General features: G+C 40.5%; 1 protein-coding gene across 4 annotated transcripts in view; it reads right to left on the bottom strand.

Moving 5' to 3' along the window:
* The window catches only part of phactr2 (phosphatase and actin regulator 2), a 75,546-nt gene that overhangs the window by 42,567 nt on the left and 8,176 nt on the right, over positions 1–24,803 (bottom strand). The window contains exon 1 of one of the 4 annotated variants that reach the window (XM_038296137.1): positions 20,970–21,110. The exons of the other annotated variants lie outside the window; for them this stretch is intronic. Within the exon in view, the coding sequence (XP_038152065.1) occupies positions 20,970–20,982 (13 nt within the window). The 5' untranslated portion in view covers positions 20,983–21,110. Of the gene's footprint in view, positions 1–20,969; positions 21,111–24,803 lie in introns of those variants that run through there. 4 annotated transcript variants of the gene reach the window in all.

Genomic DNA, 24,803 nt, shown 5'->3' with positions numbered 1-24,803 from the left:
GCAACTGCTAAACTGCTTTGTAAAACATATATACAGTACTAGATACGTTTCATACAGCCATGTGCTTTGTTTGGAGTAGCATAGAGTAATTTATTTCATATATCCTTTGGTGTTTAAAATAGATGTGCACTGGGCACAGCACTGGCACATGAGTCTTTATCATTCCGCCATCAGGTTTGTCATAAAAGCTTCTTTCAATACCCAACACTGCGCTCTGTATTCATATTTCAACTGGCCCTCCCTTCACAAACGACGTACAATTTATTTGTTCATCTTAATTTACAAGACCCTTCTCGGCCGCTCTTCACTTTATTTAGGTCACCTTCTTCATCCAAAGCCCTGTCACTTACAACACCCGGTCCTCACTTCATCTACAATTACTTATTCCCAAAACCAACGCTACTTTTGGTCTTGCTTCTTTTCAATCTTCTGCCACTCGTGACTGGAGCGCTCTGCAAAACATCCTTAAACTGAATTATCTAATTTCAAATTCATCGTTCAAAACAATTGTTATTCACAGAAACTTGCAGCTGCTTCTCTACAATGTCAGTTTTGGGTTGTCTGTTGTGTTTTAAATTGTATTTTATGTATGTATTACTAGTGTATTGTATTTAGCTTAGGTCTTCTGTTTAAATTGTGTTTTATGTATGTATTATTAGTGTATTGTATTTATTTAAGCCCTACTTCCATTTTCCTAAGAAATTACCCCACTAGACAGGCCGCCTTTGTAAATAAAAACTTCTTAATGACTTGCCTGTAAAAATAAAATAAATGTATAAAAAAAAAAAAAAAAAAAAAAAAAAAAAAGGTAAAGGTAAAGAGACCTTAGTTGCGTAGCCATTACAGATTCAAGCCCCTGGCCCATTAACCTCTGCTGTATATATATATATATATATATATATATATATATATATATATATATATATATATATATATATATATATATATATATACACAGAGGAAATCTAAACATACATCTTAGTATTCTACACTTCTCAACTGTTAGTTTAATCACAATGTCAACAGGGCCCTGTTAAAAATTCCATTTGGGAGCAACTGAGACTGCCAAACTCTTATAGGAAGATCATTAGTGAATCAGATGGAAGATGCAGGAAGTCCTTCAGGAGGTGGGAGGATAAAGACAGAATGGGGGATGGAAGTACTTAGAGAGCTTAACAGAGCAAAATGACTGTATTAGCATTGACTGTGATGTAAGATCATACACTTCTTCTGATTGGCAAGATTGATTGGAGGCTATGTTAAAGAATATTTTATAGATAGACATATGGAATTTATAATACATACACAAATTATCTGGCTTAGTGTATTAAGAACATTTGTTGATTTCCATTGATTCTCAGAAATATTCAACCCTTTCTATGCCCTAAAAATGACAATAACCATGACCTAATTATGGGTGAGTGGTGGCCTAGTGTTTAGGGCATAGGGCTTTGAATCCTGACGTTGCGAGTTCGATCCCCCGCTCCCACAGACTGCAACTCTGGCTCCCCAAGCAAGACCCTTAATCCCACACTGAGAGAGTTCATTTTATTGCTCTGTACTTGTGACAGTGTAATGACAATAAAACATTGTATTATTTATTATTAGCAGCGCTTACTTAACCCTAGCATTGACCTAAACACAATTCACAGCTTAGTCCTTAACCTAACACATATATGTAAAATACAGGGGTTACAGAAAATATTTAAGACCCCTTTAGATATTGCATGTAGCTCATTGTTTCATTGCAGCCATTTTCTAAAATCATTTTTAATTTTAATGAATCTACATTAAGCATCCCAATTAGACAGGAAAATAAATGTTTATTTGCAAAATTCTTCAAAAAGAAAGACTGAAATATCACATGATCATAAGTATTCAGACCCTTTGTTCACACTCCGTCCATTTCTTCCGATCCTCAACTGACAGGGTTCTGCTCCTTAATTGGAGTCCAGCTACGTTTAATAAAACTGATTGGACTTGATTTGGAAAGGCACACACCTGTCAATATAAGACCTTACAGTTCACAGAACACGTAAGAGCAACTGAGAGGTGTAAGGTCGAAGGAGCTGCCCAAGGAGCTCAGAAACAGAGTTTTGGCAAGCGACAGACCTAACCAACTTTATCAAAGAACTTCTGCTGCACTCAAAGTTTCTAAAAGTACAGGGGCCTCTATAATCAATTAATGGAAGAAGTTTTGGAAGAACAGAACTTTTCCTAGACCTGGTCATCCAGCCAAACTCTTGGTGAGAGAAGTAAAGAAGAACCAGAAGATCACTGTGGTGGCAGTAGGTAGTGAACTATCACTGTCACCAGTTGGGGTTTTACGGCAGAATGGCCCCCAGGAAGCCTGTCCTATGTGTAAGACAAATCCAAATAGTTTGCAAATCACATGAATGAATCTTAGACTATAAGTAAAAAGATCCTCTGGTTTGATAAGACTAGGTGGTATGCATGGAGAAAATCAAGCAATGGCCAATACAGTCCCAACAGTGAAACATGGTGGTGACAGCATCATGTTATGGGGATGCTTTCAGCTGAAGCAACAGGAAGACTGGTTCTAATTGAAGGAAAGGTGAATGCAGCAAAATAGAGATATATCCTGGAAGGAAGCCTCTTCCAGAGTGCTCAGGACATCAGTTTTTCAGCAAGACGAAGACCCTAAAATAGCAAAGGAGTAGCTTTGGAAAAACTCTGTGACCATTCTTAACTTTCCCAACCAGAACCCTATTCTAAACCCAATTGAGCATCTCTGGAGAGGCCTGAAAATGGTTGTCCACCTATTTCCACCATCCAACCTGACATAACTGGACAGCATCTGCAAAAAAGAATAGCAGATGATCTCCATATCCAGGTGTGGAAAAACTGCATCACTCCCAAGAAGACTCTAACTGTACTTGCTTAAAAAGGTACTAATTGAAGGGCCTTTAAAGGGGGCTGAATACTTTCCACTGCATGTGTATGTGTATGTGTATACGTATGTGTGTATAAATGCAGCAAATGGTTGCAGATACATTATTGTTAAAATAGCTTGAAGCGGTTTAAAGCATATATAGGTCTTAAATAATTTAGGAATATAACAAAGTACACTGTTTAATCTGACATTTGGAAATTTAAAGGTATAGCAAGACTTCACATGAATAAAAAACATTATCAGCCACATGCTGATGAAGGTTGTCAGTCATCCAGGTCATAGTAATTCCGTAAAAAACATTGACATTCTTTTGAGGACCAGAATGTTCACATTCTGGATAAAGAAAATAGTGTTGGGAGCTGGAGAAGTTCCACCTTTCTCCAGCAGAGTCCGCCGTGGATCCTTCTGAGGGAGCCTCCTGCACAGCTGCAGCCCATCAAGATCATCAGAGGATCCACTATATAAGCTGTCTTCAGACCTTGCCTCAACGCCGCAGTGTTGATCCAGTTGGTCAGCGCCTAAGCCTAGATTCTCTGAGAAACTTTGTGACTTTGAATCCAGCCTGGATTCTAATCGTTGTCTCTGTCTTCCAGGAAACCAGTGTCTCCTTCGTGAAGCTCAGGAAGAGCTAACCTGCCGAGCCGACCCTCTGAGCCAAACCTGAAGAATCATAGAGAACTTCCATGCAGCTCAGGACTAAGAGCTGGAAACCCCTAAGCCAAGGTCTGTTCATTCTAAGACGTGAGACGCTGAAGCAGCAAGCGGACTCTGCTGATGAACTCCTCTCCAGATCCAACAGTGACTCTCCCAAAGCTAACCACAAGAACCCTCAAGGTACAATCAGTTATCTTCAAGAAAATCAAGCTTCAGCTTGCAACGCTAACTGAACTGTCTCTCACGCAGACTCCGGTGAACCGGTGTCCAGGCCCAAACCAAAACCAGTACATTCTGTGTTTGTACTCAAATAAACCGTTTGAACTTTTATTCTTGTGTCCGTCAGTGGTGTTCTGCATACTTGGGTCGCTCTTAGAGAACCCATCATGACAGAAGACTGCGGCCAAACTCAAGGCCCAGCAGATCACCTCACTCGTCGATTGGAGGAGCAGGATGCCCAAATTCAAGGACAAACCCAAACGCTCCGTGGGTTTTACCGCCTGGTTGATACTCATAACCATATGCTACAGAGTTATGCTAATTATTTGAACCGCGCTAATGCAGAGCTGGTTTAATGGTTTAATGCAGAGCTGCGTACTTTGAAGCAAAATGCTAGGAAACTGGAGAGAAAATATCGCTCCACAGGCCTGCGAGAGTCCTTCCTAGTCTGGAAAAATGGTTTACTGCTGTATAAGAGGACTCTTTGTAAAGCAAGAGCAGCATACTTCTCCTCATTAATAGAGGAGAATAAGAATAATCCTAGATTTCTTTTTAATACAGTTGCCAAACTCACCCAGAGCCATAGCTCTGTTGAACCGTCCATTCCACCTGCTCTTAGCAGCAATGATTTTATGGGATTCTTTATAAATAAGATTGATCTTATTAAAAATAAGATCATAAGCACTCCTCTATCCGCGATTGTACCTGAGGTAGTCATGGAATCTGAACCGGGTTTAGACTGCTTTGATCCAGTTGAACTCTCTGAATTAGCAAAATTATTGTCTTCATCTAAGCCTTCAACTTGTATGTTAGATCCAGTTCCAACCAGGTTATTTAAGGAGGTATTCCCTTTGATCTCCTCCTCCATTTTAGATGTGATTAATCTATCTCTGTTACAGGGATATGTACCTAAAGCTTTTAAGGTTGCTGTAATTAAACCTCTGCTTAAGAAACCGTCTCTTGACCCAGATGACTTGGTCAATTATAGACCTATATCCAATCTTCCTTTCTTATCCAAAATTCTTGAGAAAGTAGTTGCCAAACAAGTTTGCGATCACTTCCACCATAATGAACTTTTTGAAGAGTTTCAGTCTGGCTTTAGAGCTCATCATAGCACTGAAACAGCTCTGGTGAAAGTCACTAATGATATTCTCATGGCCTCAGATAATGGACTTGTATCTGTGCTCGTCCTGTTGGATCTTAGTGCTGCATTTGATACAGTTGACCATAATATTCTTTTAGAAAGACTTGAATATTTTGTTGGAATTAAAGGAACAGCACTAGACTGGTTTAAATCTTATCTATCTGATCGAATTCAGTTTGTTCATGTTAATGATAGATCTTCAACACGCTCAAAGGTTACCTGTGGAGTACCACAGGGATCAGTGCTAGGACCAATTCTCTTTACTTTATACATGCTCCCAATTGGTAGAATTATTAGACAGCATGGGATTAATTTCCACTGTTACGCTGATGATACCCAGCTATATCTGTCTATAAATCCAGATGAAGCTAACCCATTACATAGATTACAGGCATGTCTTGAAGACATAAAAACCTGGATGACTCTTAACTTTCTGCTCCTGAATGCAGACAAAACAGAAGTTATAGTCTTTGGACCAGAGTCTCTGAAAAAGAAACTGATTAGCCAGTCACTTCATTTGGATGGGATTAAACTGATTTCAGATAATAAAGTAAAAAAATCTTGGTGTTATTTTTGATCAGGACCTGTCATTTAAATCCCACATCAAAGAGGTTTCTAGAATTTCCTTCTTTCATCTGAGGAACATTACAAAAATTAGAAATATCCTGTCCAGGGGTGATGCTGAGAAACTAGTCCATGCATTTGTTACTTCAAGGCTGGACTATTGTAATTCTTTACTATCAGGAAGTCCACAAACTGTAGTTAAAAGCCTTCAGCTGATCCAAAATGCTGCAGCCAGAGTTCTAATGAAAATTAAAAAGAACGATCATATCTTGCCTATCCTGGCTTCTCTTCATTGGCTTCCTGTTAAATCAAGAATAGAATTTAAAATCCTCCTTCTCACATATAAAGCCTTAAATGGCCAAGCTCCATCTTATATCAGAGATCTGATTGTTCCTTATGTTCCTAACAGAGCACTTCGCTCTCAATCTGCAGGTTTACTAATGGTTCCTAGAATTTCTAAAAGTAGAATGGGAGGCAGATCTTTTAGTTATCAGGCTCCTCTCCTGTGGAACCAACTACCAGTTTTAGTCCGTGAGGCAGACACCCTGTCTACTTTTAAGGCTAGGCTTAAAACTTTCCTTTTTGATAAAGCTTATAGTTAGGGTGGCTCAGGTTATCCTGAGCTATCTCTATAGTTATGCTGCTATAGGCTTAGACTTTTGGAGGACATAGGGACCCCCATTTCATCATTCTGCTTCATTCTCTCTCTGTTCTCCTATTCTGCAGAATCTGTTAGTTCAATCTCTAACCTTCTGCTCTCTCTGCTTTTCCTCAGAGTAGCTTTGCCTCGTCTGTTCCTGTTTGGCTGTGACGTCATCCTGGAAAGAAACATCAGCTGTGCTGCTTCTATCAACACCCTTGTTTATAGATGTTGGAGATCGGCCTGTTTTCCAGTGTGGTCCTGTTTCTCTGACCGTGACTGAGTGGATGTGCTCTCTTCGTCCTCTGGCATGGGAGCTGCCTTGGAGCTCGTCTGCCTGGCTGCGTGTTTCCTGGACGGGGCCGCCTTTTACAGCTGCTTTTTGTATCTCTGCTTCTGTCTCCTTGAACCCCAGTCGGCCTCGGCAGATGGCCGCTCACACTGAGCCTGGTTCTGCTGGAGGTTTCTTCCTGTTAAAAGGGAGTTTTTCCTCTCCACTGTCGCTACAAGCATGCTTAGTGTGGGGGATTGTATTTGAGTCAATGAGTCGATGCAATCAACTGGTTTTCCTTAGATAGAAAACTTTGTATCAATTTGACTGTATGATCTGGTTGAACTGTAAAGTGCCTTGAGATGACATGTGTTGTGAATTTGGCGCTATATAAATAAACTGAATTGAATTGAATTGAATTAATGCTGCACCAGCACCTCAACCATTTCCGGGTCCAGTTCCACCTCCGAGGTCACCAGCAGTGACGTCATCAGAGTTCCGCCCAAGTCTTCCAGAAAGATTTTCTGGTAACATGAAAGATTGCAAAGGATTTTTATTTCAGTGTCGTTTGATTTTTCAGAACTCTCCAGGCAGTTTTTCCACAGATTACAAGAAAATAACCTTCATCCTTTCTCAGCTAACAGGAAGAGCCTTGGAATGGGCTCAGGCAAGATTTGCCACCGACGATAGCCTTAACTGCAATTACTCAGATTTCCTCTCTGAATTTACTCAGGTATTCAACCAAGAGACTGATCAAACCATTGACTCTCGAGCTCTTTTCAATCTTAAACAGGGAAATTCTTCCGTGGCTGAATTCTCCATCAACTTCCGGGTTAAAGCGGCAGCTTCCGGATGGAACCAAAGCGCCCTGAAGGGAGCCTTTTTCATGGCTTTAAATTAACACATTAAGGATGAGCTTGCAACCCTCGACGAACCTGCTACCCTCGAAGATTTAATTCGTCTTACCATTAGATTGGACAATAGAATCCGTGCCAGAAACAGTTCTAAAAAGCAGGGGACACTTTCTCCTGTCTCACATAACGTGACTGTTTGTTCTTCCTCTACAGAGCAGCTGCCCATTCAGAGACCTAAGTCCCAGTCTCTACCGCTGCCCATTCAGGCCTCTCATTCGGGTGAAAGAGATGTCGAACCCATGCAGGTGGGACACACGAGGCTCACCCCAGAGGAGAGACAAAGACGTTTTCTAAGCAAATTATGCATATACTGTGGTGAGAGTGGACACTTCATCGCTTCCTGCCCGGCTAAATCAAAAGCCTGGGCCCGCAAGAGGATCTGAGGAGTCTGGCGGGCCAAATTAACACTAAGAAATCTCCTCGACTGTTACTTCCTGCCACGTTGTTTTGTGCTAACCAAAGCCTTTTTTTTCTGCATTCATCGACTCAGGCTGTGAACGGAATTTAATCGATTCTAACCTCGTCCAACAACTCCAAATTGAAACCATTCCTCTGACTCAGCCTCTTAGTGTTTCTGCAATTGACGGAAAGAGACTTCACCAAGTTACCCATCAAACTCAGCCCCTCGAGCTACTTCTGTCAGGTAACCACCGAGAAACAATAACATTTTTTGTTTTTCCTTCTGCATGTTCCCCTCTGGTGCTTGGTTTCGAGTGGTTGGAGAAACATAATCCTCACATTAATTGGACAGAGCGTCACCTGGAATCATGGTCCATCTCATGCCACGAAACATGCCTCCGTTCAGCTGCCCCCTTGGTGGGGTCTCCTAGAGGTGGGGGGGAGATGGACTCTCCTGACCTTTCTTCTGTTCCTTCCGAGTACCATGACCTAGCTCCTGTCTTCAGTAAGGTCAGTGCGACGTCCCTACCTCCACACAGGCCATATGACTGCGCCATTGAACTTTTACCTGGCGCACCACTACCTAGCAGCAGGTTGTATAATATCTCCAAGCCTGAAAGAGAAACCATGGAAAAATACATTAATGAATCATTAGCTGCAGGAATAATCCGCCCATCTTCCTCTCCTTTGGGCGCCGGATTCTTCTTCGTTGGAAAGAAAGACGGCTCTCTGAGACCATGTATTGATTACCGAGGTTTGAACCAGATCACAATAAAGAACAAATACCCACTTCCTCTACTCGCCTCTGCATTCGAGCCTGTTCAAGGAGCCACAGTTTTCTCCAAATTGGATTTAAGGAACGCATATCATCTTCTTAGGATCCGAGAAGGAGATGAATGGAAAACAGCCTTCAAGATTCCATTGGGCCAATTTGAGTATTTGGTAATGCCTTTTGGTCTAACTAACGCTCCAGCATGCTTCCAGGCCCTCGTAAATGATGTTCTCAGAGACTTTTTAAATGTGTTTGTCTTCGTTTACATTGACGACATACTCATTTACTCCAAGAACCTCGATGAACATAAGAAACATGTCCGTCTTGTTTTACAGAGACTGCTGGAGAACAAGCTGTTCGTAAAGGCCGAGAAGTGCGAATTTCACCAGTCTTCAGTCACCTTTTTGGGGTTTGTGCTCGAGGGCGGCCAGGTAAAACCATCTGAGGACAAGATAAAGGCAGTTTTAGACTGGCCAGTTCCAGAGAACCGCAAGCAGCTACAAAGATTTCTAGGCTTTGCAAACTTTTATCGTCGGTTCATCAGGAACTATAGCCAGACCGCCCTTCCATTAACTTCTCTGACCTCTGTCAAACGCATTTTTCAGTGGACTCCTGAGGCGCAGGCTCCTTTTGATAAATTAAAATCTTTATTTTCCAGAGCACCAGTACTTATGCAGCCTGACCCTGCTAAACAGTTTATTCTTGAGGTGGATGCTTCAGATTCTGGAGTTGGAGCAGTCCTTTCCCAGAGACTTGATACGGATCAAAAGATCCACCCTTGTGCATTCTTCTCCCGTAGACTTTCTTCCGCTGAGCAGAATTACGATGTGGGAGACCGAGAGCTGTTGGCCATCAAGCTAGCATTGGAGGAATGGAGACATTGGCTGGAGGGAGCTGAGCATCCGGTTCTTGTTTGGACTGACCACAAGAACCTAGCCTACATCCAATCAACCAAGCAAGCCAATCCTCGCCAATCCAGATGGTCCATTTTCTTCTCACGGTTTAACCTCATCATCTCCTACAGACCCGGATCCAAGAATGTCAAACCCGATTCTCTCTCTCGTCTTTACTCCGTCGATCATCCTGAGACACCTGAACCTGTCCTTCCGGCTTCCTGTACAGTGGGTGTTGTTAACTGGGAGATCACTGACCTGATCAACTCCGCCCTGGCTACTGAACCTGATCCAGGTAACGGTCCAACTAACCGAACCTATGTACCATCTTCCGTCAGGTCCCGTCTCATCCAATGGATGCATGCCGCCAAGTTTTCTGCTCATCCAGGGGTCAGCAGAACAATTACTTTTATCTCAAGACGCTTCTGGTGGCCTACCCTCCATAGAGATGTCAAGGAGTATGTGTTGGCCTGCTCCACATGTGCCCGTAATAAGGCCTCACACCAACCTCCTTCTGGTCTGCTTCAGCCGCTTCCAGTGCCCTCGCGCCATTGGTCCCATATCGCCATTGACTTTGTCACCGGCCTCCCAGTTTCTCGAGGTATGTCCACCATTTTCACCATTGTAGACCGTTTTTCGAAGGCCTCCCATCTTATACCCCTTAGGAAACTTCCCACGGCCTTCCAGACAGCCCAGCTCCTCATCAAACATGTATTCCGGTTACACGGCATTCCCCAAGAGATCCTCTCGGACCGAGGTCCTCAGTTCATTTCCCAGGTTTGGAAGGCTTTCTGTTCTGCTCTCGGCTGTAAACCCTCTCTGACCTCTGGTTACCATCCTCAATCAAACGGACAAACAGAGAGGATGAACCAGCAGCTGGAATCAACCCTTCGTTGTCTCACCTCTACCAATCCCGTGGACTGGAGCCAATTTCTCCCCTGGATAGAATACGCGCACAACTCCCTCAGATCTGCTTCCACTGGTCAATCTCCCTTCCAGGTTAGTCTCGGCTATCAACCACCACTTTTCCCCGCAGACGAGAGAGAGATTTCGGTCCAGTCAGTTAACCAACACATCCGCCGCTGTCAGAAAATCTGGAGAGAAACCATCGCCATCCTCAACAGATCTTCAGAGACCAACAAACGCTTCGCCGACTCCAGGAGACGTCCCGCCCCCGAGTACACTGAGGGCCAAGAGGTATGGCTGTCCACGCGGGACATTCCCCTTAAGGGGATGTCCCGAAAACTCTCGCCCAGATTCATAGGCCCCGACAAGATCTCCAGAGTCATCAGCCCATCTGCCGTCCGTCTCCAACTGCCTCAGTCTCTCCGGATTCATCCAACCTTCCACGTGTCACAAGTCAAACCTGTCGTCTCAAGTTCCCTGTGCCCACCTTCCGACTCCCCACCACCCGCCCTGGAGGTCGATGGTCATCCAGCCTTCACAGTTCGACGCATCGTGGACTCCCGTCGACGAGGTCGCAGATGGCAGTACCTCGTCGACTGGGAGGGCTACGGACCGGAGGATCGCCAGTGGGTTCCGGGCTCGTACATCCTCGATCCTGCCCTTATCGAGGAGTACGAGCGTTCCTGCCCTTCGACCTCTTCCGGACCGCCAAGAGGCGGTCGTTGAGGGGGGGGTACTGTTGGGAGCTGGAGAAGTTCCACCTTTCTCCAGCAGAGTCCGCCGTGGATCCTTCTGAGGGAGCCTCCTGCACAGCTGCAGCCCATCAAGATCATCAGAGGATCCACTATATAAGCTGTCTTCAGACCTTGCCTCAACGCCGCAGTGTTGATCCAGTTGGTCAGCGCCTAAGCCTAGATTCTCTGAGAAACTTTGTGACTTTGAATCCAGCCTGGATTCTAACCGTTGTCTCTGTCTTCCAGGAAACCAGTGTCTCCTTCGTGAAGCTCAGGAAGAGCTAACCTGCCGAGCCGACCCTCTGAGCCAAACCTGAAGAATCATAGAGAACTTCCATGCAGCTCAGGACTAAGAGCTGGAAACCCCTAAGCCAAGGTCTGTTCATTCTAAGACGTGAGACGCTGAAGCAGCAAGCGGACTCTGCTGATGAACTCCTCTCCAGATCCAACAGTGACTCTCCCAAAGCTAACCACAAGAACCCTCAAGGTACAATCAGTTATCTTCAAGAAAATCAAGCTTCAGCTTGCAACGCTAACTGAACTGTCTCTCACGCAGACTCCGGTGAACCAGTGTCCAGGCCCAAACCAGAACCAGTACATTCTGTGTGTTTGTACTCAAATAAACCTTTTGAACTTTTATTCTTGTGTCCGTCAGTGGTGTTCTGCATACTTGGGTCGCTCTTAGAGAACCCATCATGACAAATAGGTGGTTTGAGAGGGGCGTGAAGGAAGCCATCTCTGTTAAGAGAGAAAAAAACAACTTTAAACAGAGGTGGTGGACTCAGATTCTAGCTTCCAAAAACATACAATTCAATCGTAGATCATGATCCCTTCCAGATATATCCAAACCCCCCACCCCATCACAGAGGAACGAGGGACCTACCTGAACAATGCCTCCTTAACGACCGACTCTTAACAATCATAGACAGGTTTCAGGTATTACAGGAGACAATCCCCCCCTTAACAGTAACCCCCCCCTTTTAACGACCGACCCTCAGAATCATAGACAGATTTCAGTTATAGCCGGCTAACGATGGAACCAAACGATCCATTCATCGGTTACCATTTGCATGTTTCCAAGCGATACAAGGCTTTGTCTATATAAGACTCAAACTCACTGCAGATCCAGACATTTGAATTGAGAAAGCTTCCTGGAGAGGTGGCGAAACGTCTTCAAATCTTGGAAACCAAGTCCAGTGGATATTTTTTTTACATTTTTTACGGATTGTCAGCCACCTTAACAGACACACCAAATAGGAATACTGTGAATTAGAGACAATAAAAAAAAGACAATAAAATTCCCTTGGTAATTCTGTAGGGGGCTGTCAATAAGAATTGTCACAGTTATTTTGTTTTCCATTTGCTCAAAGTAATGTATGTGATAAAAAAAAAAATCTGGTGTGATCAAACCAAAAGTGTTCATTTTGGTTGACAATGAAAACACAAAAAACACCTTCAGGCTGCAGGTGTGCTTGTTTTTAGCAGGGAATCCCAATAAAAAATCCAGATTTTTCAGAGAATGCAGCCCTGACTATGAGGTTCCTGAACTGGTGAGAAAGTTTCATTCTTTACATTCTGACAGCTGATTTATCAGTCATGTTCAGCAGTGGAAGGATCAAAACGTCATGTTAAGCTTCCCAAGTCGGTCTGTAACTGGCTGTAGAACCTAACTGTAGAAATGACTGCTTCAGCAGCTTTAAACCATCTGTACAGTTTAGTTACTTATTTACTTATTATCTAAGATCCTTATAGATTTATCCATGATAACAACGCCCATTTTACCTGTAACATATGCAACGTGGAACAACCAGAACAAGAAATATATTGTATTGAATGTTAGAGAAATGTACATTACCAGTTTCATAAATTTAATGTATCAGGGTTTATGAATGTATTTACATATATGATTTATTTTCAGCAAGTTTGTCCTAAGTGTCCCAGTACCAAATAACAGAGATCAACTGAAGGAGTGAGTCCGTTCAAAGACCAAAGCAGCAGAAGGAGACAGCAGAGGTGCCAGAGAAGTGGGGCCAAAAGGAAGGAAGAGACTCATCAAATATTAAGTAGTAGTCTCAGCAGAACAAGAGATAATAATTGTTTAAGTGCTATTTTTTCAGTACCTTTCTCCTCTCCCTGACTTATTTATTGAACTCAGTGTCTTCCACATTATAGTCCAATAATACCCCCAATACAACTTAAAGGCATGCAATTTTACAACATTAATCCTGCTAAAACAGGAAAAAGGACTGTTTTGCACATTTTTTGTCTTTCACAACTTTAATCTACTCTGAGTTACTAACAGAGTAGCCTTTAACAGTTGTGTTCTCAGATCGCCACAATGGGACGAATCAGAACTGGATAAAGAAATCCAGTTCATGTGCTGTACTATTGGCTACTATTCACAAGTCATACATATATTTGTTACTAATAGATGACATGTAAATAAATAAATGAAAAAAACATGCTTCAGGCTCTATCTTCTTAGACAGCTACTAGAATACAATTTTCTCCCACATAAGAAGCAATAAAGCCCCAGTGGAAAACTGCTCTCTACGATCCATCAATTAAATCAATACGGGAGGAGTTGTGCAGTAGGAAAGGACATATCATTTTTCGCTTTCAAATTTTGACGAATTCATCCGCCGCAGCATCTTTTCTGTGCATCCAAAACCCTTACCACACATATCCATTAGGATTAGTTACCTCTTCCCTCTAACCATTCAACCTCAATTACATGTACACAGGCTCTGAATAACTAATAGAGTAGAGTCGGTTATAACCAAATACTAAATTATTAAACACAGTGCGTTGCCTATTAATACCTAGTGAACTTGAAATGTTTTATAAGGATGTAGACTAACACGTCATTGGGCATGATGATTGTGACCTTTTCAAATCTTAATGTGGTAGCGGTGATCAGACAGAACAGCAGTGCCCTTGCTATTGGACGTTTGTGGGTTTGATTCCAGATTCTGAGTCAAGGAGGGAAGCTGGGGCATCCACATCTCAAGTGGAAGAAATGGTAGACAGGACTTTATTATTAGTCATTCTACAGTTTTTGTGGATAAGTGTAAAAAAAAGAGGTAGGAGACAAAGCAGGCATGTGGGAATGAGAGTCATTGTAGTGGCAGAGTTATTATTTGGGGATCCTGATCAGAGTTTACTGGAACTCTCATAGTTGAGGCTCATTTGATAGGAAAAGATGGCATTAATATCTGATGGAGGGTAAAAAAAAGATATGACACAAGGGTTAAGGTTCACCTTCACAACACAATCAATCTGTAAATACAGAGCTACAGCAGAAATGTATTAGCTGAGATTAAGGCATATTAATGCATTTAATAATTGGCAAAAATGTATTTAGATGTAGAAAACTTCAATAGACCACATCTAAATATCCTCCACTTTAGAATTCTGCATAATTCTATGTTAGTCCGTTATATCAAATCTAATTCTATTGTGAATGTATTGTGAAAAACGTTAAACATAATTTATATCACTGCCATGCAATGCAACATAAATTATTTATTGCATGTACATTTGTTTAGGTAACTGGTTTCACAAATTATCATTCAATATTGAACTTATTGTCCATTAGAATCGTCTCACTCCGCCCACCAAATAGAAAGGTACCCTCCAGTTTTGAAAATAAACCTTTATCTCCCTGCGTACAACCTCATACGCCCTCATCCATTTTTAGCAGATCTTATCAGCCCAGTATTCTAATATAAGACTAATGTAAGCGACGAGTTCTGTTCCTCCTCCTCTTCACGTCTTCCAGTCAGCTTGCCTGAAATCCAATCTCCTGTTTGTTGTATTCCATTCAGCGCAACCCATAAGCTACCATCACTGCTAAAATGTTGTCTGCATAAATCAATAGTTGACATCCTGCCAGACAGGGCAGCCAGAACAAAGCAAGCCTGAAAGACATAGAGAAGCCGAAGCTGCACCGGCAGGAGAAGAGCTTTACACTGTGCAGTTACTGATAGTAACCATAAGAAAAATAAAGATCAGGGTCCATGGAAAATATACAAATATACCATGAATAAAAATCTTAGATTGTGGGACTTGGGGAATGCAAAAGCCAAACATGGAGAGTTAACACCTTTTATTTCTGTGCCTGCTTGTTCCAGCTTTATAAGATCAAATCTGCTCACATATAGTATTATCCCTTGCAAAAATGGTTTGCTTCAGTTTGTCCATGTCATTTACTTGGCTATGTTGTGAGGCTGTTAGCTTTTTTTTTTTAGGCCCAAAACAGGTTTGTTTTAAAGTAGACCTCAGTGGTTGATAATAGTTTCTTTGGCTACTGTCCAGCAAGCTTTTGCTGACACACCAAGATCTGGTTTACAATGGTGTCAAAAGTACACACTTTTGTTACTTAACTAGAAGTATTGATACTGCAGTTTAAAAACACTCTGGTAAAAGTTGAAGTATCAACTTGACCTCTTTACTCAGGTAAAAGTGAAAAAGTATGTGCTCCAAAAACTACTTAAAGTATAAAAGTATACAGTCACCTTTAAAAATGTATTTGAGATAGGGCCATGGGTGAGGGAGGTGTTGTTCGTCTGCGTATCCATCCCGCTCTCGCCTGTGTCCGAACTTTCAGACATTTCAACATCTTTTTCTAAATCTGACATTGTAGCATGGCATAGACAATTCACGTTTGCAGTTTGAAGAACACCTGCTTGCTTCTGATGATTTCCTTTAGCTAACCAATGAGTGTTTGCGTTATACAGTATGACTCATCCAATTACGCTAGTTTTCACTACATGTGGATGGCGCCAATGATCTGCATTGGATGGCGCACATGACAAGAAATAAATATTTATAAACATTAAACCGAAGCCAAGAGTAACGAGTAACGTTTGTTTAAAAAAAGAAAGGAATAGAAAGTACAGATACTTGTATGAAAATGTAATGAGTAGAACTCAGAAATAGAAAGAAAAATAAGTAATGGAGTAAAGTATAGATACATAAAAAGTGTATATAAGTACAGTAATGAAGTAGTTGTACTTCGTTACTTGACACCTCTGCTGATTTAGCAGACTAAGCCTGAAAAGTTTTTTTTTTTAACATTTAAAGCTCAAATCTTAACACTGGGTTACAGGTGTAATGCAACTTATGATATTATCAGATAGGAGCCCAAGAGAAACATGCTTTAAAAAAAAAGCAAGCATGCTTGACATCTACCTGTCAAACAAGTGGATCAATCCTAAAGTTATGTTGATTTACCAGAGCGGAAGTCACCTCTCTATCAAATATTAAAGCCTGCAGGAGTAAGGAGAGGTATCTCACTCAGCTGCATTTGTGGCATCACTGAAGCAGAAGGTGTGGCTTTGTTTCTAAGTTTAGTGGCTTGAAATGCAGAAGTGAAGGTCCTGTCACCCCAGGTCGTTGAAGTGTCACTAACTGATTCTATCGCCAAAAAAAAAACGCCTTACAAAGAGTCCTTCTGGGTTTTTTTTTGCTTTTTTTGTCTCACTTAAATGCTAAGTAATTTAAACATATTTGTGTATAAATGTTGACTTTATTTGTAAAGGGTTAGGGTTGAACACCTTTGAGTTTATTTTTTTTTTATTACTGTTTAAAAGCTCATTTCTTCATTGCTGGGAAAACTTTTTTTTTTGGCTTTTGGTTTCTTAGTTCATACTTGTGATCTGTTCTGGTCTTGTGGATTTATTTCTGTCAGAGCAATATTTTTCCCACCTTACTTTGTGGTTTTTGTGTTTAGCTCATCTTCATTTGTGTTCATTATGCTGCCCTCATGTGGTCTCCTATAGATAATCCTTTCCACTTGTAAAGAATTGCCAGCGCATTGTGTCAAAGGACTTTTGTGTGCTAGAGAAGAAGAACATTGAGCTACAGATTATTCTGACCTGCAACTTGGGCAAGGCAGTTATAGGGTCATCTCCTGCTTCCAGTAAATCGCGCACTCAATGGCTTAAACCACAGATTGAATTAGAAAATTGTCTACGTCAGGACACGGTTTGCACAGTACCCTACTGGCTGCTATTCTCCACGGAGTGCAAGGTAGCATAGGATAAAATCAAGTAACGGTCATTTTAAAAACCTAAGTTTAAATGGCAATATTTTAAAAAGAAATGTTGTTTAGGCTACAAACACGAGAGAGAGCGTTTAACCAGGCAGTACTCATCATCCAGAATAGTTTCTATGCTTTAAGCCATGTTGAAAAGTCAAATGTTAACTCATCTTGGTAACTCCGATATCATATATTTTTTACTCTTTCCAGTGTAAATTACAACCTGAGTGGGTGTTCATGAGCAATTTTTATGTCAGTTTTGGTATTTACCATATTTACGATACCACATGAAGGCAGCATTATGTTCTCATCAACAGCTGTTCTTAATCCCCTAAATCGCTCACCTGCATTCAATGCCATTCTCCACTCTCATCTCAGGATATAATTATAAATTCACTGTTTTTTATTGCTGATTTCTCCCATTAAACTACCTTTATCCTGCTCATCCTGCGATTCCCTTATACATAAATTACCTTTATTGTGTATAATTTATTAAGTATTTTAGTTTTCAAAAGAAAAACAGACTTTATGACCAAGTTGAAATAACTGTAGTGGACTCAACAGCTGCCATCAAGAGCTGCAATGGCTGGAAAGGAGTCGTTCACATCAGTATTGTGTTGTTGTTTTTTTTGTCTTTCTCCTCTAGTAGATCTTTTTTTCATTCAGGACACATGGCAGGGTTTTTGAACATCATCAGACAGTTTAAAGTCAATCAAATTTAAATCTGGACTTTATGACATAAGAAAAATACTTTTTATGTTGGCTGTTCAGTTGCAGACATTCTAGTGGAAATCCTATTTTTGTCCTAACACAGGTTCAAGTTCAAAATGTGATGAGCCGAGATTATTGAGGATTAGGATGTGGTAAAAAGGCATAAGTCATACTACGGTGAATTGGGTCAGATAATACAAGGCCCTCAAGCAGCTCCCATGAATGTTGTTTTTTCTCAGCATCTCTCTTCTCGTTGCATCATGAATGAAATAGAAAGGTGATGCCTGAAGTTATGTGGCGTTTGTGATCTCCTGGATAAGATGTAGAAACACTCTTTGAGTAATTCTGGTAGGATCTCACCTCCTGGGAGCGTTTGTTACTTCTTCATGTTTTTTTCATATTATGGTTGTTGTCACTACCCGATCCGTACCATCAGCTTATCTGCGCATGCGCAACCACATATACATCTGGGTCACCTTCAATTTTATTTTGTAATAAAGCACTATATTACGTTTATATAAACTGTCACAGTCTTGGTTTTGTTATGTTTATTTTGAGTATTCAGCTTTAATTTGCTTCTTGTCTTAGTGTTTAATCATTATTTTCTTGTTAGTTCCTGTCTTCCTGGTTTTCCATTTGTTGTCCTCTGCTGCCCTCTTGTGTCCTCTTTCCCAAGCTCTGTTTTCTGCTCTGTCCTCACCTGTTTTCAATCATCTCGTTAGCCCTCTCTTTGTCTCTGTCCCCTTTAAAAGCCCTCCCTCTTCAGTTCCTGTTTGCTGGTTCCTCGTCTAACGTCTGTCTGCTTACCTCGTCTCTCCCTGGCTCCTAGAGTTTGGTTTCCCCTGATGTCTCCTTGGTTCTGGTTTGTTGTTATTTTTGTTGGATTTCTGATTCCTGCCTCAGTTCCTGTGAACCTCATTAAACCCACCTAAATTCACCTCTGCCTACTTGCCTCTGCATTTGGGACCTCAATCCAACACCAAACCCTGACATAAACCCCCAAAATAGTAATCGTACTAAACTCTAATGTTTTAGAGGGTAATCATGTGCTTCCTGAGAAAATAAATACTTCAAAATCCTTTCTGTTTTATCACTCGTCTGTGCCCAATCTGTACAGGAAACAGGGTCCTATGCTATTTCCAGGAGCTAACTTATTCTGCTTTGGATTTAAACATATATATATTCTTTTTAAGTTTAAGTTTCCCTTTTGTATTAACATTATGGTATAACCTAAAGAAAGAATCAACTATAATGCAGATACACATGGTTTAATCATATTTTGCTGGACTTCTCTGAGCATGTCCGATGATGACGTCAGACAAGCAGTTTAATTGAGAACAGGTAAAAAGCATCAAAATTGTCTCAGAAAAAGTAATAAAAAAAATTAAAGATGTGTATTAGCATTCTTTAGTATGTTAAGGAATAAAATAAGTAATTTTAGTACCATAATTACGTTATTTATGGAGACCCGGATGTATATCTGGTTGTGCATGCGCAAATGAGCCGATGCTACGGATTGTGCTTCCTGGAAGGATCGGGAAGCGACAGTTCCCACTGGGTTACTGTATAGAGCCACACAGCCTTACAATTAGCTTTGAAACCATTTAAAGAAATTGTTTTGATGAGGGATGAGGTAGGGATTTTTGAGATATTTTAGCTCACTTTTATGTCACAGGTTTTGTTTACAAGTCTAGTAGAGGTCTGGCAATAACTTTCTAAAATGTTTGGTTAATCATAATGTACCAAATATGTATACCAATGTATAAGTATATTTGCTTATTAATGAAACCACCATTGGAAGAATGTATATATACATTTACTCATTATTTGTGTCTCACATAAAAATTGTGACCAAAACATAGGAAAACTGTAGCATGGCACCATACTCCTCACACTGCTATACAGTATAGGTTTGTGCCCCACCACTGAGTTCATAGCACAGGCAGGCACTCAGACACTTTACTATGCGTGCTGCAGGAGTCAAAGAGGCTACTTTGCCTTGCAAAACGATGATTCACAAATTTGCAATCACAACTATTTATTTGTTTTTGCAGCAAACCCACGCCCCTGTGAGAAAACACATAACTCTTCAGAGAGACCAAATGTGCTTAGATCCAAGTACAATAAAGCTTCCCTCTAATTCCAACATTTCTGTAACACATTTCTGTATATTTAAAGTAGCATGAAGGGAGTGCCTATGATAAGGCTTATTAATTAAATACTAAAGAAAAAAAGGGATACTTCCACAGCGTATTCTAACTTTATACCAGGAAATGCTTTATAAGCCTTTGCATAAAAAAATGAGGACACACAACTGGGGAAACTATACAGTTAAAAGGAGAAATATACGTAAGTGTGGACGATTCACCCTTAAACACTGCAGCTGAGACTTGTCCCATCAAACACACTGACAATGATGTGACAAACTCTGTAAACAGTAGTTAAAATATGCTACTGTAGATAATGCAGGCCTGATTTAGCCTGCAGATCTACTCTGCCTGAATGATACTCACTGATGAGTATCATTCAGGTACTAACTGATGCACTGATGGCTATACAAGCTAACCCTATTAGGCTTTATTAATCATAACAAGCGCCCTTCATCTTTTTTTCCCCCACACATTTTTTATTTTCTAAGTGTTTAGAGATTTTACAAGAACAGTAATTTGAAGTGAGGTGTGCAAATCCTTATTTCTTCATGGTGATTAATGTGTCAACAGCAAATCTGTTTCCCACAAAGCAACAAAAGGCCGGTGAAGAGGAAGTGAAAGTTATTAGGTGATCTAGCTTAAGCATGTGAATGTTAATAGCCTAAATGTGTTGTTGTGCTGCGTATTTTCCATGGCTGTGTCTTGTTGTTCAGGTAAGCCCAGAATATCAGCTGCTACATGTTGTGAGCAGTGCAAGAAAAGCAAGCTTCAGGAAGATTAATACCATTCCATTTTTAACAACAGCTTCTAATGCAAAACAATCAAACTTCAATCCTAGAGATTCTAAAGTCTAAAGCATGTACTGAGTAATAAGTTATCAATCAAGTTGAGTATTTGAGAGGAAATGGAGGAGGAAGCATATGATCTGTGCTCTTAATAAGTGTGTAAGTTTGAAACAGTCAGAGACATTTCATGCAGTGACACTCACAGCCAGACAGGGAAGTAAATGTTTTTATATATATACACAAGGAGGAAACTCACCATCATGTTCCATGTTTTGTCCAGGGGGGAGTATGAATAGGAGTGTGAGCTGATCCTCGCTTCTTCCCGACACACTCGACCTCTGTGCCACCCACCCTCCACTAACTCACCTCCTCCCAGCTCTCCGACTCTGTACGTCTCCTGTGCTTTCTCTCCTCCCTCTGCCTCAGTGCGATTCCCTCCTTCATTGCCCCGCTCCCTCCCTCCCTGTTTCCAGCCTCTGTGTGCTGCTCCTCCTTCCCTCCACTTGCTCTGATGAAGAGCATTAAAAGTTAATGTTTGTTTCCATCTCAGGCCCTCGCTCTCTCCTTCCTGCCCTCATCTGATACGTCTCATCCTGCATCTCATCCATCTTCCCGACTGTCAAGGATTTTCCTACTTGCTCATTTCTCCAAGTTTATGTATTTGTGTTTCCCCCTAACAAATGAAATTCCAAAGTGACATAGAAAGAATAAGAAATAATCAGACACTTTCAGGGATGAACAGGGAGTATGGTGCACTGCAAAGTTAAGGTTATTTACAGGTGCTGGTCATAAAATTAGAATATCATGAAAAAGTAGATTGATTTCAGTAATTCCATTTAAAAAGTGAAACGTGTATATTATATTCATACATTACATACAAACTCATATATTTCAGATGTTTATTTTGTTTAATTTTGATGATTACAAATGACAACAAATGAAAATCTCAAATTCATCATATCAGAAAATTAGAATATTGTGAAAAGGTTCAAAATTGATGGCCCCTGGTGCCACACTCTAATCAGCTAATTAACTCAAACCACCTGCAAAAGCCTTTAAATGGTCTTTCAGTCTAGTTCTATAGGCTACACAATCATGGGGAAGACTGCTGACTTGACAGTTGTCCAAAAGACGACCATCGACACCTTGCACAAGGAGGGCAAGACACAAAAGGTCATCGCTAAAGAGGCTGGCTGTTCACAGAGCTCAGTGTCCAAGCACATTAATAGAGAGGCGAAGGGAAGGAAAAGATGTGGTCGAAAAAAGTGTACAAGCAAGAGAGATAACCGCACCCTGGAGAGGATTGTGAAACAAAACCCATTCAAAAATGTGGGGGAGATTCACAAAGAGTGGACTGCAGCTGGAGTGAGTGCTTCAAGAACCACCACACACAGACGTATGAAAGACATGGGTTTCTGCTGTCGCATTCCTTGTGTCAAGCCACTCTTGAACCACAGACAGCGTCAGAAGCGTCTTGCCTGGGCTAAAGAGAAACAGGACTGGACTGCTGGTGAGTGGTCCAAAGTCATGTTCTCTGATGAAAGTAAATTTTGCATTTCCTTTGGAAATCAAGGTCCCAGAGTCTGGAGGAAAAGAAGAGAGGCACTTCATCCACGTTGTTTGAAGTCCAGTGTAAAGTTTCCACAGTCAGTGATGGTTTGGGGTGCCATGTCATCTGCTGGTGTTGGTCCATTGTGTTTTCTGAGGTCCAGGGTCAACGCAGCCACATACCAGGAAGTTTTAGAGCACTTCATGCTTCCTGCAGCTGACCAACTTTTTGGAGATGCAGATTTCATTTTCCAACAGGACTTGGCACCTGCACACAGTGCCAAAGCTACCAGTACCTGGTTGAAGGACCATGGTTTCCCTGTTCTTAATTGGCCAGCAAACTCTCCTGACCTTAACCCCATAGAAAATCTATGGGGTATTGTGAAGAAGAAGATGCAATACACCAGACCCAACAATTCAGAAGAGCTAAAAGCCACTATTAGAGCAACCTGGGCTATCATAACACCTGAGCAGTGCCACAGACTGATCGACTCCATGCCACGCCGCATTGCTGCAGTAATACAGGCCAAAGGAGGCCCAACTAAATACTGAGTGCTGTACATGCTCATACTTTTCATGTTCATACTTTTCAGTTGGCCAACATTTCTATAAATCCTTTGTTTTTATTGGTCTTCAGTAATATTCTAATTTTCTGATATGATGAATTTGAGATTTTCATTTGTTGTCATTTGTAATCATCAAAATTAAACAAAATAAACATCTGAAATATATGAGTTTGTATGTAATGTATGAATATAATATACAAGTTTCACTTTTTAAATGGAATTACTGAAATCAATCTACTTTTTCATGATATTCTAATTTTATGACCAGCACCTGTACTTGTCATGTTCCAGCAAAAGCTTTCAATGTATTATAGCTATCAATGAATTGACTGACTATAGGGGGCTAAATATATGTCCAAATTACTTAGTCAAAATATTTTAAAACTAATGCACAATTTTTGCACCCGGTTTACAAAAAAGTTTTACTCTGTGTCCGACTATCCTGTTTATCAAAATAAAGACACTTTAAAGGTTGTACGGGTTTGGCTTAAAGGTATTGATGACAATCTTTTATTTCCGGGTGGTTCATCTAAAAAAGTGTCCCTCCTAATTGTCAATCAGTCTGGTCATATGTTTACGTAAGGCCGTCCTACGTGCTCGTCCCTTTAGCTATCGTTTTCTTCGCATTCAAGCTTTTCTCACTGCGGAACAAGTGTCTACAAAGTGTATGAGAAGAAAAGAAAGGTAAGCCTGTAAAAGCTATGAGAACAGCAACATTTAAACAGAGTATGCACGTGGAGAAATGGGCTCGTGCACGCTCTCACACGAGTTTAATAGGCGTTCCCTATCAGACGCAGGTACAGGGTTGTACATGTGAATGTTTTTTTAGAGTGGAGAGGGTGGGTCTTTTAAAACATTCAAGAAAATCTGTTCTATTAATACCATTAATAGAACGGATTTAACAGGTAGGTATACTTTTGTAAGGTACTGGATCTTTTTCCAAATGTTTTATCAAAAAGCAAAGTACTCATTTCATATTTTTATATGTCATCCTTTAATATAAAGAGAATATATTTAAAGGTCTGTATTCAATATTTTCTTACCCAGAGTGATTAGATCTATGACTCTGAAACTGTATTTTGTAATTGTTTCTTTTTATTATATGTAAATAGTTTTTATAAATTACATTACAGTTTGTGTTTTGCTTTATGTTTTGTGTTAACTGAATTATTTAACATTACACAGATCTCCCCCTGTATTAACTAACACTCAAATATGGCAAAATATAAACAACAATGCGTAAAAATCAACATCAAATCCATGTTATTATATAGATTTTCGATAAGCTTATAGGTGTATATATTTTATCTTTTTTATTTTTATCTCTATTATCTTGTGCAGTTGGATGTGTATATATATATATATATATATATATATATATATATATATATATATATATATATATATATATATATATATATATAAAACTGTAACGAGAGTGTGGGGTGTGGAGTTGTTTTTTTATAATAATTACATCAGATATTACATCAGAGGTATCTTGTTGCAGCACATTTGGTGTCAGTTTACTTCGTAAACAAAACCTCTTTCATATTGTTTTAGTCTGATTGTTGCTTAGTAACACAATAAGCTTATATCTAAGCACTAAGGCACCCTTAATGACAAAAATAAACAAAACACACACTGAACACAGATTAAATGAGTACAACATCTGCACAAATTTGCCACACCAGCTAATCAATGCTCAGAGACTCTTGAGAAAGACACAAGCCTCAAAGCATAAGAGATTCCAGCCGGAACAGATAGATGGTTGCTTTTAATTTTCATTCCAACACAAACAACCTAAAAACACTGTTGGGTGAAATTCGATACCATTAGGACCAATTTGCCCAAATATTGATGATCCTGGCCAAGCTTGGTTTAACACAAAATGGGTGCATTAGGATGGGTTTGACCTTCTATATTGGCTTAGGGATTCACAGCAATAAATGGGTTATGGTCTAAGTTAACTTCTGTCC

Source organism: Cyprinodon tularosa, unplaced genomic scaffold (assembly GCF_016077235.1).
Source record: "Cyprinodon tularosa strain WSP-4 unplaced genomic scaffold, ASM1607723v1 ctg368, whole genome shotgun sequence".
NCBI lineage: Eukaryota > Metazoa > Chordata > Actinopteri > Cyprinodontiformes > Cyprinodontidae > Cyprinodon > Cyprinodon tularosa.
Note: the sequence above shows the minus strand (reverse complement) of the source record. Positions and strands in the feature narration are given on the sequence as shown.